Raw genomic sequence first — 20620 nt, 5'->3', positions numbered from 1 at the left:
TAATTAGGATTTTTAAATAATATAAACACATTTTATAGTATTTAATTAAGGCTTTTGAAATTTTTAAGAAGTACAACAAAATTTGGTGATATTCAATTAAGATTTTTTATAACTTATAACATCTATCAAACAATCTCACAAAAACTCTTGAGATTTTGCTAAACTCTTTTATTTCTTTTTACATTGGTCACCAAACATTCTTTCTCTCATAACACACATCTTTTTTTTTTCAATACCCAACACAAAAACAATATTTACTTAATAGAAAGAAGTACCAAACAAATGCAAAAAAAGAAAAAATTATCTAAAATGTGTGTCATATATGTTTCTCCTTATTATTTTGGAATAAAAAATGTCAAATATTCTCTTTTCTTTTGCACTTTTCTTGTTTGTTTTTTTAAATTAAATTTATGTTTGTCTTATATGTCAATCTTAACTATGGTTTTCTTATATTAATTATGTTTGTCACCTATTCGACACAATATTTTCGTCATTATCACCCTTTTGTTCTCCCTATATCTCATTACCTTCCTATAAAATTTTCATCCTCCTCACTCCCTTCTAATATAGGCTTAATATAGCATCTATTTAAACATATAATTGGATTTATCATGAAATAATTGTACTAATTAAAAAAATTAGAGTGTGTATTTTTAAATAAAATTTTCAGATCCAAAAACAAAAATGAGAATATGCTATTTTAAAAATGATTAGTATAAAAAAACTTAAAACTAAAAACAATTTAGCTATTAATAAATTAAAAAAATTATATTAATCTTATCTTTTTTATCTAAACCTCATTATTTTTTATTATTTTTTTCACTGACTCTTTGACTCTTGTAATTTTAAATATATTTTTAAAAATTCACATAATTTTTTTAAATCTTATGAATCTCCAAAGTTTTTTCAAATATTTTAAATTCTTATGAAATAAATTCATTAAAATCCAAATATCAAAAAAATCTTATAGAAAAAACTTGATAAAACATAATATTTTTAAATAATCTTTAAAATTCACAATTTTTTTAATATTAAAATAATTTTTAAAATCTTAATCCAACCCAACCGAAGTTTAATTCTATTCAAACAAACAACCTATTCTGAAAAATAACAAAAGGCTTACACAATTTTATTATCTCTAATGAATTTCAGCCTACGATAATGTGTTGATAAATATGTTATCGACATTTATCTTTTCTTCAATCACGAAACAATGCAATTAATTACCTATCAAATATGTGTAAGCTTTTAAAATAAATTGCATACTCTGCTTTCTAATTTTTCATCCTGATAATGTTAAACAATGAAACATAGATGATAGCTAGCTTGTAGTTTTTTTTTTTTTTTAAATTAAAACTATCAAATAATTTGTGTTTTTTTTTTCTTTTCTAAACTCTAAGTCTGAGTTTTAAATTTAAAGCATCTTCCGAGTTAGACTTTTTTCCTACGTCTTTAACTTTAGTTTGATGTAGCATCTTTTAAAAGAAATAAAATAAAAAATGGGGGTCCAACACTAGTTACTAATTATATAAAATATTAAATTTATCAAGTAATATAAGGACATAAATATAAATATAAATTCTATTCATAAAACGACAATAATGTGGAGGAAAATAATGACTGATCGCCACGTATATCGTCTTCCCTGTGTTTCTCTGCACTATAATATAAACTTGGCTCTTATGATCCGCACAACATGTCACAGTTCTCTTTAACTCATGCTTTTTCCCACTTGCAAACTCCAAATTCACTCTCTGACAGTTTTTGCAGCCAATTAAGAAGAACTTAACAGACATATAAACATAGTGATCGTCATGTCTACGCAACCAAAGCTTGGTCGGATTTCCAGTATCAGAGACCGAGTTGAAGACACTCTCTCTGCTCACCGTAACGAACTCATTTCTCTCCTCTCCAGGTAATTTTGCTTCTTCATCAACTCCATTTTTTTCTTTATTAATTCATAATTAATATTGTTTTCTTCATATTTGATGCACATGCTCATGTGGGTCTATCTCTGTTTCACCATGTCTTTCTATGAGTGTGTTGGTGAATGAATACCTGTTGTCTTGTTTGAAGGTATGTGGCTCAGGGGAAAGGGATTTTGCAACCCCATAATTTGATTGATGAACTTGACAACATCCCTGGTGATGATGAAGCAATAGTGGATCTTAAAAACGGTCCCTTTGGTGAAATTGTCAAGTCTGCAAAGGTCACTTGCCCTACCATAACTGCGGTTTAGTTTATTTATTTATTTTTTATCGACAAATGTTAGTCTCTTAGTTTTATTAAATATTTCAGTCGAAGATTCAAACAGGTGACTTCTCTCCTATCCTTTCTTCTTTCACCCTTCCCAAACCAACCACTGGCCAACCTTATACCTCCTAACTTCGGTTTAGTTAGTGTTTGGTAAATTCTCATGTAGGTCCCATTTTTAGAAAGTGTGTCCAGTTTATTTATCTGATTTTTAAAAAAATAATCGAATAGTTTGTTACTTGTCTACGTGATTAATTGAAAATTTTCATCCAACTTTAGCCTTATTGTAACTGTCATATTCTGGAAAATTACTTCACAATCACATTAGAAGATTTAAGATATGATATGAAAATGTGTAGCATTATTTTTGTGACAGGAAGCCATAGTTTTGCCTCCTTTTGTGGCAATAGCAGTTCGTCCAAGACCTGGTGTTTGGGAATATGTCCGTGTTAATGTCTCTGATCTCAGCGTGGAGCAATTAAGCATTTCCGAATATCTCAGCTTCAAGGAAGAACTTGTAGATGGAAAGTAAGAAATATACTGCTTAGCTTTCGTTATAAGAAATAACCTCTTCCCTTGGACTGTAACTTAGTGTCTGTTTCTGTTTTGTATTGTGCTTTAGGATTAATGAGAATTTTGTATTGGAGCTTGATTTTGAGCCATTTAATGCCACGTTTCCTCGTCCAACCCGCTCAGCATCCATTGGCAATGGTGTCCAATTTCTTAATCGCCACCTTTCATCAATTATGTTTCGCAACAAGGATTCCTTGCAGCCCTTGCTTGATTTCCTCCGAGCTCACAAATACAAGGGCCATGTGAGTATGCTGTGTTATGCACTTCTAATAAAGTGATTATATTATATGACAACAACTATTGTTTCAAAAATGAAACTTGGCCCTGTATTTCTCTTTCCCTCCCTTCCTCTCTGAAAGATATATCCTCTTAAACTGAGTACTCAAGTCATAATTGTATTTTTTATTTTGGTTTGAGGAATCTATAGATTGTGAAAAATTTCTCTCCTTTGTTATCCATGTTACAGGCTCTGATGATAAATGAGAGAGTACAAACCATTTCCAATCTTCAGTCTGCATTGGCCAAGGCTGAGGATTATCTTTCTAAGCTTGCTAGTGATACACTCTATTCAGAGTTTGAATATGTGTAAGTTTCTGTTTGATAATGGGTTTACATGTCTTCACTTTACAATACAAATGATGTGAGAATTTTGTAGGACATTTTAGTTTATTTTTTTTTCCTTTTGACTCTTTTCTGATTGTAGATTACAAGGAATGGGTTTTGAGAGAGGTTGGGGTGATACTGCTGAACGGGTATTGGAAATGATGCATCTGCTACTGGATATTCTTCAGGCTCCTGATCCTTCTACACTAGAGACTTTTCTTGGGAGAGTGCCAATGGTATTCAATGTTGTTATATTATCTCCTCATGGCTACTTTGGACAAGCCAATGTCTTGGGTTTGCCTGACACTGGTGGGCAGGTATCTCCTTTGTCATATAGTGAAAAGAATAGTTGAGCTGGACATGCATATGTTGTTCAATGCCCCCTCTTTCTAGTCCTTGTTTTCCTTAGTTGTTTCCATCTTTTTTATCTTGCATTGTTTGAGTTATATATCATATATATGGGCACCGTCATACATGGAAGGTTTTATATGCAGGTTGTTTATATACTAGATCAAGTGCGTGCCCTTGAAAATGAGATGCTCCTTCGGATCAAGAAACAAGGACTTGATTTCACTCCCAGAATTCTAATTGTAAGTGTAACTTGTTGGGTCACGTTCTTCATATTGATAAGGCTGTTGTATTTGATTGTTTTTTCAGTTAAAGTCAAATTAAAATTCTCTTCTGTTCTGAAGGTTACCAGGTTAATACCTGATGCAAAGGGGACAACATGCAACCAGCGGCTAGAAAGAGTCAGTGGTACTGACCATACTCATATTTTGCGAGTTCCATTCAGATCAGAGTCAGGAACTCTCCGTAAATGGATCTCAAGGTTTGATGTGTGGCCTTATCTAGAGACTTATGCAGAGGTAAATGTCATCCATCAACATGTATAGCTTGAATTGCTCACCTGATCTGGAACCATTATGAAGATTTAAATGATTTCTTATCTTAGTTTAGACATGTTAAAGAGTCTAGAAATTCACCATGCTGCATGAGCTAGCATTTCATTTAATATTGATGGTTATGTATGTCAACAGGATGTTGCAAGTGAAATTGCTGCTGAGTTACAAGGGTATCCTGATTTCATCATTGGAAACTACAGTGATGGGAATCTTGTTGCATCTTTATTGGCTTATAAAATGGGAGTTACCCAGGTTCTTGTCCCTCTTCTTTATCATCTTTGCCTTACAAAATGTGAAAGCTCATGTTATCTACAGCTGAGAATTCAACTTAAATTGATTTGAATGTTCATATGTGTAGTGCACAATCGCGCATGCACTTGAGAAGACAAAATATCCAGATTCAGATTTATATTGGAAGAAATTTGAGGATAAATACCACTTTTCATGCCAATTTACTGCTGACCTAATAGCCATGAATAATGCTGATTTTATAATCACCAGTACATACCAGGAGATTGCAGGAACGTAAGTATTGTTTTCATGATATATGGTTTACTTCATGATTTGTGACGATGTTAATTCTTTTATAATATGGCTTGTTATATAACTTTCATTTCTTTTACAAGCTCCAAATGGCATGTCTCCATGCTTACCTTTTGCTTAAAAACATATGCTCCCAAATGGCATGTCTCCATGCTTATTTTAACTGTTATCTGCTTCTTTTCATTGAACCTTGCATACCCATTTGGCATTACATGTGTAGGCATCCTATGACTGTAGTGAGAGACTTATCATGTGTTTGGTGTAACATAACTTGTTGTCTCAAGATTCCTAAATTATGCGTGGTGACAGCAACTGTCATGGCTTACCAACGTCCACTCAGTTATATGATGATATACCTAGTCATTTCTTTTGTCTTGGAAATTTCTCTTTAAGGCACATGAGCTAGTTACTATTTTGCTTAAGCATCCTTTCTAGGCATCTCACATATCTATCCCTGGTGCTAACCCACATTTTCCTAGTAATCTATATATGTCTTGGTTTTCAGTTATGCTAATGTTACTCATTTCATTTTCTTAACCCATATTTCAGGAAAAATACTGTTGGCCAGTATGAGAGCCACACTGGTTTTACTCTTCCTGGGCTCTATAGGGTTGTCCATGGCATTGATGTTTTTGATCCCAAGTTCAATATTGTCTCTCCTGGAGCTGATATGTCAATATATTTCCCCTACTCTGAAAAGCAGAACAGGCTTACAGCCCTGCATGGTTCAATTGAAAAGCTGTTATTTGATCCTGAGCAGACTGATGAATACATGTGAGTCTATTTCAATTGCAGAACTTCTTAATTTTGGTTATTTACTTCTACATCAATCTGTATCTCCATTAGTAATTGATCTTATGATTAATTTGATAACTCTACCTTATCATCCATGCTCTAATGGGTCAAAATGAATGAAAGTTGACTTAGTTGTCCATTATGCATCATGCAAAAATTTATACAAGTCTATCAGCTTCCACTTTCAAGTCATCACTTTTCCTTCAGTACTGATGCCTCGTTTAAAAACCCACCCAGACCTCCACATGCATAGTCCTGATAAGGAATAGAATATCTAAAGCTGTTTGTAAGAGCTGTTAAGATGCATGCTGCATTTGTCAGTTGAAAGCAACTATGACAGTTAATGAGTTTATCTTCGTCTCTTTTGTGGCAGTGGTTCATTGAAAGACAAGTCAAAGCCCATAATTTTCTCCATGGCAAGGCTAGACAGAGTGAAAAACATAACTGGATTGGTAGAATGCTTTGGTAAGAACAGCAAATTGAGGGAACTGGTCAACCTTGTCGTAGTAGCTGGTTATATTGATGTAAAGAAGTCGAGTGACAGAGAAGAAATTGCAGAAATTGAGAAGATGCACGAGCTCATGAAAAAGTATAATTTAAATGGTGATTTTCGTTGGATTGCTGCCCAAACAAATAGGGCACGTAACGGGGAGCTGTATCGCTACATAGCAGACACACAAGGTGCTTTCATTCAGGTATTATAATTATACTATTATCTCTTTCCTATTTGATTGGATGCTCAGGCATTATTTGTAACTACTACTCTCTGGTTGCAGCCTGCTTTCTATGAAGCTTTTGGACTTACAGTTGTGGAGGCCATGACTTGTGGACTCCCCACTTTTGCTACTTGTCATGGTGGTCCTGCTGAGATCATTGAGCATGGTATATCAGGATTCCACATTGATCCTTATCATCCTGATCAAGCTTCAGAGCTATTGGTTGAATTTTTCCAAAAGAGCAAGGAGGACCCAGACCATTGGAAGAAAATATCTAATGGTGGTCTTCAAAGAATTTATGAAAGGTAGGTAATCTTGTTAAAACTTTGTTGCTTTTCTTGTTACACACTGAATGCTAAGTCAAAAATGAACAGGTACACTTGGAAGATTTATTCTGAAAGGCTTATGACCTTGGCGGGAGTTTATAGTTTCTGGAAATACGTTTCCAAATTAGAGAGGCGTGAAACTCGACGATATCTTGAGATGTTCTATATCCTCAAGTTCCGTGATTTGGTGAGTTACATGACATTTGTTGATGCAGGATTATGAACTTAATCATCTCGAGTAGATGCTATATGGTCGAGCACCACCACTTGTCTATGGTCCTAGGCTCCTAGCTAATCTTTACGTGACATAATAAAAAAAAAATCAATTTACAAGGAAATAATAACACTTAGTTACATATCATGTGGAGATTAGTCGAGACCATAGTTGTCTTGGATTATGTAATAATTTCTTCTATATGACAATTCTTCTCACACTTACTCTCTATTGGTTAAAATGTATTGAAAAATTACAAAATTATAAGAGACATTTATTAAATAAGAAGTGAAACCTACAAATAATTTGTGATTTTCACTAAATTTCAGCTAATAACAGACTATATTGTGTTGTTAGCTTTCTCTTATATCCTTTGTATGCCTTCTTAATTCTTCTGAAAAGGTTTGCTCTATGTCTTCTTATTTGATAGCATCAATTTTGTGCTCTACAACTTTGTTTGCAGGCAAATTCTGTTCCGCTTGCAAAGGATGATGCAAGTTAAGTAGCTATATATATATAATTTCACCAAGGCTTGACAGCAGACATAATAAGAGTCATATATGTAAATATAAAAGTCTGCTTCTCGTGTTTTGAAATCTTGTGATGCGACCTAGAGGAGTTTCATGGAAGACTTGTCTATGTTAACTTCGATTATGTATATGCAAGAGATGGCGAGCAATTGTTGTTGAATTTGGATGTCTCTTGTTTTCGTTTGATTAGCAGTTATCAAAGATCTAGACCTGGGAATTACCTGTGAGGATTGTTATCCTTACTGATGGGTAAGAATAAAGCATTATGAATCAATGGCCTAATGGTCTGTATTGTGGCATTGTATATATGATGAGACGGTCTAGCCAACCCAGTGTTGGGTGTAACATTTACTAAATGGCCTTGAATTTCTTAAGTTTGAAAATAACACTTTTATCATGAATTAATGTCATAAAATAGAAGAAGTCATAAACTAAAAGTTATTATAATATTAGAGCAAATTGCAGTGCACTCATAATCTAATTACACATGCATTTCTTCCTTTTTTATTCTCATTATAGTCACACTCCCTCTCTCCTAAACGGTGTTAGTTAACTCTGTTAAAATATAAAGCATGTGATTTAAAAAAAATAATTAATCCAAAAATGCCCCCTTCGTTTACAGTGTTACCTTTGTTGAAGCTTTTAACTGAAACTCGTCTTCTTCGTCTCAACACTGTTCTTGAGTTTTCATAATTGATGAATTTTTATCATTAAAAAAGAACCAAAGTTAGAAAACTATACGTGAACTAACCAGGGCCGAAGAGAAAAACATGGTTACAGAAGTATGAACACCATCAGGTGCTAAAGAATTACAATATAAACATTCCCTTCCAAAATGAGCCAAAAGAGATCTCTAGTAAGGGAAAGGCAACATTGAGAGATGATGAAAAGCTACCTACCGTCACGGGATTGAGGTGCCACAAATGTAGAATTGCGCGTCCAGAGATACCATGATTAAAAACACACTAGCAACTGCCAATCTCCCTTCCCAGAAAAGCCTAGAAATAATCATTCATAAACACATATCACCAAAGTAATTAAAAACCCTTCACTCAGAATAATAACAAAAAAAAAACCTTCACCCCCATCTCAACAAACACCTCAGACGCATACAAAAATAAAATAAAAATCTAAAAATAAGAACTCATTACTCGTCATTACAAATTTAATTGAAATCCAGATTAAACCTTTATCCTTATTGTCAAAATATGCATGCACATGTGTTCAAGCCAATAGGAATATACTTAGAACACATTTTAATTACTTTAACTAAGCTTGAATTCAAAATTCATAATACGTATTTGAATATAAATTTAATAGATAAAAATAGAATAAATGTCAGATCTTGAAAAGTTATTTGTCTTTTATAACAGATTTTCAAACATCTCTTGATGTAAAGATCATGTTTGACCATCCAAGACTGAAGCTTGTAACTCCAAAGGCACATCCAGAAAAAAAAATAAAAAGTATTTGGTATGAACATTCAAACAATCCAAAGCAGCATGTCATTTATGTCAGTCAGACTCAGACTGGAGGAATGTCTTTCCGTCTTTGGGGAGGTATCCCCCTGACCCTGTCACAGAGCTGCAGTGCACTCTTCCTACACTGCTATACATGTGATGCAAGGTTACCCTATCTATCATCCACGATTCTCTACATAACATGTCACCAAACCCCAAGATCTTTTTTCTCCCTCTCTCGCTTTCAACGGTCAAAACTCGTTATGCGCAATCCAGAAAAATAGTATTTAATTGTTATTCCTACCATAATTTTTTATACTTTTTTTTTCTTTATCATATCACTTATTTTTTCTCTTCCTTCTCTTTTTATCACGTACTGTAAATTATTATTGCCATACTTATATTATAGAAATAGCTTTACTCTGTTCGGATTACACACTGACACTCGCCAGTAAAATATGTGCCTTTCATTATTATATATATTCTCTGTCACAGTGCTTGGCTAGAATTATAATTATTAACGGATTATTTCCAAGTTTCAAGGATTAGGCGTTCTGTTAATTAAATCGTGCCTCTATATCAAATTATCAAGTATTATAATTCATTCTATTTCGCCTCTCGATGTAAATTCTCACACATTTGCACCCTTATTAAATTAGGTTTTTACTATTATTTCTTGAATAAGTTCACCACCACTGGACTTGTATGCGTCCAAGAGCATTCACGCAATCAACCAAATAAAAACATAAACTTATATCACTTATTTGTTAGAGTATAAATTTGAGGTACATATCAAATAAAAATAAAAAAATTGAATATCATATAAGGAAAAAAAAAAAAGACTTATAAGCACATGCACTGAGGTGGTATGATAGAGGGTCGTGACGGATCAGACAAAATAATACACTTTAAAAACTTAAAAAACAAAATAGAACTTGTTACAAAATGACACAAAACATAATGTCGAAAAAATGACATTAAACCTTCTTCCACTCAATTCAACAACATGAACAAAGTAGAAAAATACAACTAGGAGTAAAAGTAAAAACATAAGGCCATGCATGCAATCTATTTTGCCTTGAACAATGTGCTTCAAGGTTGGGGGCTCGCGCCCTGGCGCTCTTGAGAGAGTTTTTACCCCCCTTCCCTTACCTTGTGCAATTCCAAGGAATTAAAACTAGCCAATCCACTTGAACTACTATTTAATAATTAAAACAAGAGAAGCACACAAGTTGGAGGAGAGACACAGCACCCTAGAGTTGCCCAAAGGAGTGTGCGAGATAAGCAAGTGCTCCTACAAGTGGTGCGTTAATATAAGTAGCTGGTTCTGATTGCTCATAATCTGACCGTTCATCTGGGAACCCATCGTGCAGATCCGGCCCTCCAACAACTGCACCCATTAGAATGTTTGGGTTGGGTGATTGCGAGTTCATCACACTGAATCCTGCTGAGCATTGGATCTTGCCAGGGTGAACAGCAACGGACGGCAGCGATGAGCCCCTGTGGTGTATCCTTTGCGGGTACCGTGGACCATACCCCACCATATAAGACATCTTCAAGGGGTTGTCTCCCAGCAAGTAATCCACCTGAAAAATAACAATAAATCAGAATAAAATCCAACTTTTTTTATAAAACTTTCATTGACAACTTTTTGTACCTGTTTTTGGGCTATAGCTCGGAGTCTCTTTGGAGTTACTATGGTTCCACCACAGTTCACAACCACATGGGCTTTGGTCAAGTATTTAGCATAAGCTAAGAGTATGAATGAGGTGGATGTTACATATTGCATGTTGCTATCACCCATCTTGAATAGAAGACCACCTGCGTAGATTATAAAGAACCAGGAACCAAAGGTAATTAATGGTTACACATTGATTAGACCACACAGCTGAGAGTAAGAAAAAAAAGAAAAAGGAAAAGGAACCTTACCTGGGGTGAATTGGGAAGAAGAGGAGCCAGGGATAACAGAACAGATAAAATTGTCCGCGTGACCCTTGTAGTCATGTAGTGTTTGCACCTTCCGAACAAGAAATTCCTAAAACCAACAGCACAAATATTATGGGTTGGAAACCTTTATATTTTTGTTACCATCTCTCCAGCAAAAAACTATAAGAAAAGAGAAGCATTTTAGACCTTAGAAAGCAGTATCCTTGCTCCAACATGCTTGTTATCCCATCCAAAGGTATTGTCAGAATCTGCAGCCCCAAGGGTCTGTCCATTAACCTTAATGTAGTTTAGGTACATTGGGTTCTTAGTAGCCTTGTGAAGCCAAGTAGCACCCCACAACAGCTCATCCTGACAGATTTACAAAATCATCATTAAGAAAACACTTCTTGCTTTACTTTATACTTCACATATCAAAACCTATGGAACTTAAAAAAGAAATTAGAACTTTACCTGATAACCAGAGTAAGAACAATAGAAGGGGCACACAACGGGCTTCAAGCCATTGCTGTAGGGTCCCCTATATTTATCGGCAAACTGGAAAACCTATACCCATAAAGTATAATATCATATTATAAGCATTAGTTGAAAGAATTCCATTTAGATCCAAAAACAATGTTTTCATCTCAAATCAAATGCTTACACGGATAGCTCTCCTAACCAATGTTTTGGAGTAGGTGGGATCAACTTTTTTAAAAACCAGAGAAGCAGCTGCAAGAGCAGCAGCAGTTTCTGCAGCCACATCAGAACCAGGGTTGTTTTTATCTACTTTAAAGACACTCCTTGGGGTATCCATGTCCTCGGGTCTCTCCCAACAAGCGTGGTCCTTCACAGCATCTCCCACCTGCAAAAACCACACTCAATAGTAACATGAATGAATATAACAAAAAGGAATGAAACTATAAGGAAGAGAAGAGAAGACTAACCTGAACATAAATGATGTCTGGATGTGCAGTAGCTTTGAGAAGATAATCTGTCGCCCAACGAATGGCCTCTCTGGCATTCTGCAACTCACCTTTCATGACCCCACCAAACTCAATAACACTCCACGAAAGCATGGTGGTGGTGAAGGCCATGGGAAAACCAAACTTGACATTGTCCCCAGCATCATAGTACCCTCCAACCAAATCAACCTGCATTGTACATTCAATGCAGAAATAAGCCATGTGCACAAGCCAGAGAACACAAAAACTGAGACTGAGACTAAGAATTTTTTTTTGAACGGCAACTGAGACTAAGAATGTTGTATTAATATTATTATATTATCATACATGCATGGCTGAGCCATCAGAGAGACCAGAGTCTCTCCTCCAAGACATCCTCTGGTTAGAAGGGAGCTTCCCTGACCGCTGGCCCTCAAAGAAGATGATGGATTTGGTGAGAGCATCTCTGTAGTTGTGTGTGGCAGAGTGAGGGTGGTGGTGGAGGGAATGACCAGGGTGGAACAGAGTGGTGGAAAAGACAGAAAGAAAGAAAAAAAGACAAGAAAAGAGGGAAAAGGTCCTCATATTGAACTGCCCAATGTAAGAATGACCCAAGCCAACACAAAACTACAATGCTACTATCTCTCTTGCTCCTCTTTTATCTATTTATAAAAGGCTAAAAGCTGCCTCTGCTTGCTTGGTTACAATACCAACAATAGTTACTAATTAGGTCCACATCCTACCACAACAGGGTTTTGGATTACTTTCTTCTAAACTGAAAAGTTCTAAGGAGATATTAATTAGCCGGTCATCCAAGGTCCATTTTAAGAAACTACTGTTAAAGGAAAATCGAAAACAACCGGAACATTAATCAATTAATACTCCAGTTGAGTATTTTATAAAAAATAATCATATCTCTACAATTTTCTCGTGATTCGTGTACTATACCATCATTGGTGGCTATTTTTCATTAGAAATTAGAAAAAACAGTAATTGTATATATCTTCCCAGAGAAAACATTGTAGATACTAGATAACTATACATAAACTACTGTTTGGTGCTATTAATTAAACATATATCACTTGTTAGCAGGTTGTTACAAATTATTAGCATGGCTAGACTTGGATTTATACTAATGCAGTAATGTATGCAGTGTACTTCTTTTTTAATGGCAAACTCAATATCATCACACTAAGGAATACACATGCTCTGAAAGAATTGTATGAGCAGTATCCCTCTATTGGGGTCCATTATTTTTAAGTTTCTACTTCTTATATAAGATTGTCATACACATTAGAGCATATAATCTTCCATTTCAGCCTTTTTTTATGAGAGAATAAAAAACATTTTGCAAATGTAACATGTTAGTTTTGGAGTGATAATAATCGCATATGTATATGTTTGTATCACGGTCACACATACATAGAAATAATGTTAATATATTATGAGTTTGTTTAAATTTGTGTTGTTTCCCCAATGGATAGCCCGAGCGCTCCAGTCCATGTTATGTTGCGGTTGCCGAGAGAAGTTCTTACCCACAACTCGGTGAGCAATGAGCACATATGAACTTAACTGTTTGTTTGTCAGCGAACAAATAAAAAAAGTGCACGGTGCTCGAACACGGAAAAACTGTCGGAGAAAGGTGATGAACACAAGCATGGAGAACAAATATCCTCCTTATTGATCAAGTTCACTAATTAAAAAGGTCCAAGAACCACGATATAAAGGCCCATGCACAGATAGATCTGGTTATTATGATCCTTCACACAAAATACCAACCTTACTCTACATGATATGTTTTGTATCGCTACTCATAAAAGTTGTGCACCTCCTCATGGTTTTACTGCACTATGCTGCTTCATAATGCATTGCATATTTGCATCTCTTATGCATAGAATTTTGATTAAAAAAATGCTGGGAGTGTAAGCGAACATACTTTTTTTGGCAAGTATGTCTGTTTGAAAAAGCTGTACATAGCTAAAATAGTGGATCGATATTTTAGAAAGTGGTTTTATCTTATTCAAAGATTCAAATATTTTATTCTTTGATAAATAAATTTAATTTGACATGTACAATTGTTTTTGTTTTTCATCCCTAAACAACTTCCTTTTAAGTGTAAAACACCAAATTATGAAACCATGTAGACAAAAACCGAAAAAAGACACAAGATGAAAGTGTACTAAAAAACCAGTCATTGTGAAATCCCAATTCTTGATTGAAGGGGATACCAAGGCGTTTTCATTGCCACAAAAGACCTATCACAGCACACAAACATTCCATGAATACCATAATTGCGACTATCACCATTTCATAAGATTCCACGTGCTTTGAGCAAAATCCTTTTATGAAGGGAAACAAAAACAAATATTATTCTTTTCTGCGAACAGAGATTAAGGTGTAATTCGAAGCATGATAACTCTAATTGCGACTAACACCGTTTCATAATAAGTACTCTACATGGTTTCATCATTACTTATACTACTCCGGTTTCATTTACATCCCGTGATCTCCGGTTGGTTGCTGGACACTATTAAATGACCCATTTTCTTAGAGTCAGAATGTCTCTTTGGACTTTAGAGTGTGGGCCTCATTTGCCATCTCAAAGTTGATAGAGGATTTTAGCCCAATTATGCGACATGTTTTAATCCGGTCAACTTAATTATTTCACAATATTCAAGCTAAATATTTATTATTTAGGAAAATACATAATTTAGAATTAATTTTAAAAATAAAAATTCGGTTGAAAATTTAAAATTGAGACAAATAGCTGAGAATTGCTTTCTTATGGAGAAATAATAACCAATTTAATAAAAAAAATTGTTTATTTTTTACTAATTTTTCTTGTTCTTTTGGTCGAACATAACATTTTGTTTGTAAATTTTTTTTTTCTATAACATGCAACAAACCAAAATATAAAATGACATTAGTATTGCAGTGTGGTACAAATAATCTAGAATGATATTCTAACGAAATTCAGACAACTTGTTTCAAAATATCTACGACAAAGTTATTATTTCTTTTATAAGCAGAGAAAATATCTATGACGGTAAGAGGTACAGCCCCCCTATTATCTCTTTTATGCAAAAAAAACCTATTATAGTGTCATATGGGGCATCCCTCTTCCCCTGTTTATTTATTTTCAGTTCTTCTTCATTCATTCACTGAACTGAAAGAGGCTTCGATCAACGGCCTTTTTTTTAATGTCATTTAACAATTAGCATCTCTAAAAATATTTGATTTTTTAATCTAATTCTTAGCGAGCCACAATAGTTATTTCTTATATTAATTTTTTTACTAATTATTTGTTAGCCTATTATATGTTTCCATTCAGCAGCTTTGGTCTTCAGATCTCTCCTGTAACGAGAAGAAAAATAAATAATTGTTTCTTAAATTTGCACTATCATGCATAATTACGTGGAAACTCTTATTCTCATATTCCATAAATTATGCTGGAGATAATACAACATAATGTATGATATGCAAAAAACACTTTATTTTTTAATTATTGCCTTTTGCGGCAAGGAATAATAATATCAACATTTCTTTCGTTAAGGGTTCTAATTAAGTTAATTGAATATGATACGTGAATTATTATAAATTATTTAAGAATTTTTATGGATGGGGGTGTAAAAAAATTAGTTCAATAAAAAAATCAAACTAAACTTGTGATAACTTTTATTCCGATATACATATTTTTGTAATAAAATACATGAAAATACGAAATTATATAAAATAATTTTATTCAATAAACATAAAGAAAATCATGTAAGTAAAAAGTTTACATTCACATTAATCAACAAATTAAAAACTTATCAATTAAGAATATGTTCAGCTGAAGGTTGTCCAAAACTCCAAAAATGAATTAAAGAGTCAGCATGTGAAACAAAAATAATAAAAATTACATTTTTAAATTTTTATGCAATTAATACAAAAACTCATGTTTCAATGTTACATCTCATAAAATATTATGTCTCAGTATCTTTTTAGACAAATTTCATGAAAATGCGATAAAAATTATATATTTAATTTGAATGTTGGATCACCAATAAACATGTTAAGTCATAAATATGAAAGACTGTTGAGATTTTTTTTAAGAGAGATTTATGTTAATTAGGTATATATGATGACTAAATTAACTTTTGCATGTCTAGTAAACAAATGAAATTTGATGATGTTGTTGAATATATTGGTTTATACATTTCTGAACAATAATATAAAACGTTACAGCAAGCGGGATGATAAAGTTTTAGAATAATATCGCTTAAAATGTGTATACGAAAAAATGGTGCTAGCTACATGTAATATATATGTGGGAGATGCGCGCAACTTGCATATTTGTAAATGTATGTTATATCAGTTTGTTTTCAAAGTCAGATTTTTTGGGGTTCCATCTGCATGATAAAATTGATCAGTATTCTCATATTATTTAATTAGTAAAATGATTAATTTATACCATCAAATATAGGGAAAATTTACACCTTGCGGATTGTCGTACGTAGACGTTAAGCAATTCCTTAGTTAATTAAGTTAGATGTGTTTTCGACATATACTATTACCAGCCCATAAGTTCATGCCCATTGCCAAGTAGGCTATAAAACCACTAGTGCTATTGTTAATTCTATTACTTGCTTACAAACATGCCATCGCCATCGCCATCGTGACTTTGTATTATATTGATTATATTGGTGGTCCAAATCTAATTAAGCTGCGAATAAGATTCCATGTATGCATGCATATATATGCAGAATTTAGTCTGCGTAGAAATTTTCCCAATATTTATTCTACCTATTTGAACATATCATCATTTTCATAACATTTTCCATTTCAAATCCCCGTTTACATTTTTTGTCCAGACTATGAGTCAATTGTCCCAGCATAAATAACAAACGAGTCATTGTTCCAGGTGAATAGAAAGAATATGGAAAAAAATATTTTTACACATAAAAAACCGACTTCATCTTGGCTGCTAGGCATTATTTAAACCCCAGTGGCAGTGTTCATATATGTTAGGTGTTAACTAATGAATTAATATACGTGCACATTGAGCATGTAAATTGAGCTGACAGAGTAGATTATTGTATCGTGCGCTGTAACCTCTTTTTACTTAATTCTTTTTAAGGTAAACTCCACAACTTTGATTCTCTTTAACGCGTTGGATATATACAAAGAAGCTTCGCTTCCAAGTTGTTAAGAGGTATTTAATCTCGTTATAGTTGTTCAGCACTTGACTGGGATGCATACCTCTCGATCTTCCTCATACTTTCATACACAGTCAATTTTTATTTTGCTTATTTTTTTAAGCCATTCATACGAAAATAAAGGGTCAAGGTAGAATTTGTGTCATAAACTATGCAAAAGAAGTAACAAGTTGAGCACTTGTGCCTTACTGGCTTTGCCAACAGCTCGCTCGCTAATTTGATCTTTGCAATTGTGATGACTATTTCAACATCTTTAGTTATAATAATAATAATCATACATTTTCGAGAATATGAGACAATAAATCCCTCCTTAAAGGTGCCGAAAAAATGGAAAAGAAACGAGAAAAATAAGTAACTAGTCCTAACTGAGGTTACGCAATCCACGAAACTAAAGTTCATTCGCGTCTGGTCTACCCTTTGAATTGCAATATCGAAATTCACTCAGATAATCAAATATTGCCGCTCATTCCCTTTTTTTCCACCGATACTTATACTATACTGCTCATTCACAATATACTTTTTTACATATATTCCGTATGGGGTGAGCTATCGTCTTTCTACACTTCACACTAATTATAATTTAAAGCATCATATTATTATTTAAGAAATATTAAATTAGTCTTTAGCTGTTAATTGAAGATATTCTTGATGCACAGAAGAGAAAAAAGGACAAGTTAGAATTTAAAGTATCTTTATCTAGGGTATTCAATGTCTTAAAGCAGTGACAACTAGCAAGGATTAATTTGATCCAAGTCGTGAACTCCACCAATTGTACCTTGGTTGGAGTATACAAATTAAATATACAATGAGTAACAGTCTGCATTTTGTATTTTTCTTTCAAATGTCAAGTGGTTTTCGCGATTGGTTAGTGATTTTCTTTATAATTATTATAGAATAAATATTTTTTTTTTGGTATAACTTAAATGTATAACAAATAAATATTTTAAATATATAAATTATATTTTAGGTAATAAATGATTTATATTTTATAGTGAGATATAAGGCTATTTTTATAAATTATTCATAATTTCTTTTAAAAGATTTTTGTTGAAGAATAATTCCTAAAAAAATCATTAAAGAAAGATCTTCAAATTTATGTATAGAGGATTAATTAAGTAAAAATTTAAAGTTTATTTTTTTTTAAAAAAATTCAACCATAACTTTAATCTCTCCCGCTAAATATCTAGATTTAAGAGAGTTCACATGTCGAATTGAGATAGATTTAACTTTGTTTTTGATCCGAAATTTTAATAAGATCATTAATTTATTTGAATCTAAACTCGAACCAATTGAGGCCTAATAATATATCCACCAAGACTAGCTAGGTCAACTTGATTTGTAGACATAATTAATATATTAATTTTAACATTATATATAATTAAATTGTAAAATCAAATAAGTATAAAATTATAATTATAATATTTTAAATAAATAAAATTAATACAAATATAATATCATGTTATATAAAATATTATCCAAGATTAATTCGATCAATTCTAATAATACATAAATTTTAAAAATTATACTTTTAAAAAGATATAAAAAAACACCTGATTAAGGTTGGACGACTATAAGTATAAATTGAACTTGTCTTCAAAATATGAGACGAGTATAAATTGAATTTGTCAAAATTAACTTCAGACGAAATGAAATTAGTGGAATGAGACGAGTCATGAATATCCTTTTACCTAGAACAACAAAATAGAACATGTGTAAGATTTATGCACATAAATTAAAAAAATAATGAATTTAAATAAATTTGAACCAAAACAAATTTATTTAATTCTCAGTTATAACTACAAATCATAAATTGTGTTACAAATTTTCATATCATTTATAACTTGGAATTAATCTTTCGAAACATGAACATGTATATCTCTAGTTCTCTACAGTAGTAAGTCACGGAACTAATTTTCTGAACAAATAAAATTCTAATTATGAGACGTACAATTTCTCTATTCATATATATTATTCTATACACATTACACATAATGAAAGATTGAACTCTTTATCATACGCTTAAAGAATTTGAGCTACTATCCACTTTTGCTATTCCTTGTGTTGAACATGAACTATGTGAACACTTATCTAAATTTAGATATACACACCAGACACCACTATTAAACTCAATATTATTATTAGCACGTCGTTGCGGACATTTAGTATATCCACATTGCGATTTTTGTCATACTTTGAACACGAGACAATGCAATGATCTTGTATCTTGGTTATTTAAACGATGGTTACGTGACTTATTTTTCGTGTTTGCGTGTCTTATGATTGCTGGGAACCAACCTCACAGTTGACAAACTAAAATAATATTCGATGCTATCAGATAAGCAAGCGAACAAACAAATACTTTTTTTTAGTGATATAACAATTCGATTTTAAAACTGTCACTGTCGCTTAATTTGATTTTTAGTATAACAAAATTAAGTCTATAAAACAATAATTATTTGGGCCATTAAAATCGACATCACATCAGCCAATTCGGTTCTGAAATCATATTTGGTGCTATCGGAAAAGTGTCACCATCAAATGATTCTTTTAATATTATTAAAAATATGTTTAGTGTATAATATTAATTAGTTTGATTTTAAAAGTGAAAATATCAATCAGTTTATACTACACTAGAGAACTCTTTAACTTTTGATAATTATAAGTCAATTTAGTCTCTCTTATTCACATTAATTATGGATTAAATTGTATGATGCATGCCAACTTAGAGTCTAAATGGACTAAATTTCATTTTTCATGATGCATGTCAAAAAACTTCATATATATAGAACAAATATATAGATTTTTTTTTGGTAATATCAATAATCAAATTAAAAATGAATTCTAAATTATATTTTGCATAACTTTATTTTTTTTTGTAATTTATAATAATAAAATTATCCGAAGAAATATTTATCACATACATTTTTTTTATCCACAAATGTTAATAGTTAAATGAAATGATTGAACTTATGATTTTTTTTCTTAACTTCCAAACCAATCTCATATCACTCGTTTATAGCATGAATGCGTGACTATAGAAATTAAAATCACCAATGAATGATTATAACGTTAAAAAAATAATATTACTCTCCTACTTTAGACAAATTATTAATCAATTCTCTTTAGTGAGCACTTATAACTTTAATGGAAGCAATCGAGAGGGACCATGAGACACATTAATTAGGATCAGTTTATTTGTGTTCCTGCCCGATTCAAAAATTTGTTATTGAACCTAATTCGATGAAGACTTGATATATAGTTAGGGACAACATTAGATCAACATATCGTAATAGATCAATTTTAATAAAGCTCTTCCCACGTAAAATTGACAATATTTATTTTAATGACCAAATTAATTTATCTCGTAATACTAAGAATCACATTAATTAACAGTACTAATTAATTTTAAGTATTAAATTAGTATTTTATTTTCTTTTTACAATGCATACCAAGAGAATCATTAAATCGCCATTTAGAACATTTGCACACATGAACGATATTATAGCCACAATTTACAGGTAACTCAATGAATATTCTAATCAACTACTTGGTAAATACTGTATTTCACAATGGCGAGTTGGTATGAGTTGACTGCGCTCACGGAAGCCACATCAACATCAAGTAGGAGAATTCAAATTCA

General features: G+C 32.5%; 2 protein-coding genes across 2 annotated transcripts; one reads left to right on the top strand and one right to left on the bottom strand.

Moving 5' to 3' along the window:
• Window positions 1–1594: 1594 nt before the first annotated feature.
• Window positions 1595–7870, top strand: LOC114407393 (sucrose synthase 2). Its single transcript, XM_028370472.1, has 15 exons — window positions 1595–1915; window positions 2077–2209; window positions 2630–2781; window positions 2876–3068; window positions 3293–3411; window positions 3530–3746; window positions 3924–4019; window positions 4122–4295; window positions 4467–4583; window positions 4690–4856; window positions 5424–5648; window positions 6043–6364; window positions 6446–6690; window positions 6760–6898; window positions 7389–7870. The coding sequence occupies exons 1-15, from the start codon at window positions 1815–1817 to the stop codon at window positions 7425–7427; spliced, it is 2439 nt and encodes an 812-aa protein (XP_028226273.1). The 5' UTR covers window positions 1595–1814; the 3' UTR covers window positions 7428–7870.
• A 1934-nt stretch (window positions 7871–9804) lies between these two features.
• LOC114407392 (endoglucanase 17-like) lies at window positions 9805–12433 on the bottom strand. The gene is made up of 8 exons (XM_028370471.1): window positions 12131–12433; window positions 11786–11992; window positions 11503–11703; window positions 11313–11405; window positions 11049–11210; window positions 10845–10950; window positions 10573–10736; window positions 9805–10501 (listed from the first exon to the last, which is right to left on the bottom strand). Exons 1-8 carry the CDS (start codon window positions 12365–12367, stop codon window positions 10169–10171), a joined length of 1503 nt encoding a protein of 500 aa, XP_028226272.1. The 5' UTR covers window positions 12368–12433; the 3' UTR covers window positions 9805–10168.
• Window positions 12434–20620: the final 8187 nt, after the last annotated feature.

This window comes from Glycine soja, chromosome 3, assembly GCF_004193775.1.
Source record: "Glycine soja cultivar W05 chromosome 3, ASM419377v2, whole genome shotgun sequence".
Taxonomy (NCBI): Eukaryota; Viridiplantae; Streptophyta; class Magnoliopsida; order Fabales; family Fabaceae; genus Glycine; species Glycine soja.
Note: the sequence above shows the minus strand (reverse complement) of the source record. Positions and strands in the feature narration are given on the sequence as shown.

Bases quoted from the DNA above. Each gene is read 5' to 3' on its own strand.
- LOC114407393 (XM_028370472.1), top strand. From the start codon at position 1,815: ATGTCTACGCAACCAAAGCTTGGTCGGATTTCCAGTATCAGAGACCGA. The intron at 2,210-2,629 runs GTCACTTGCCCT...TTTTTGTGACAG, and splicing joins AAATTGTCAAGTCTGCAAAG to GAAGCCATAGTTTTGCCTCC. The intron at 4,296-4,466 runs GTAAATGTCATC...GTATGTCAACAG, and splicing joins ATCTAGAGACTTATGCAGAG to GATGTTGCAAGTGAAATTGC.
- LOC114407392 (XM_028370471.1), bottom strand. From the start codon at position 12,367: ATGAGGACCTTTTCCCTCTTTTCTTGTCTTTTTTTCTTTCTTTCTGTC. The intron at 11,211-11,312 runs GTAAAGTTCTAA...TAAATCTGTCAG, and splicing joins GTTCTTACTCTGGTTATCAG to GATGAGCTGTTGTGGGGTGC. The intron at 10,737-10,844 runs GTAAGGTTCCTT...TAATCTACGCAG, and splicing joins TTCTTCCCAATTCACCCCAG to GTGGTCTTCTATTCAAGATG.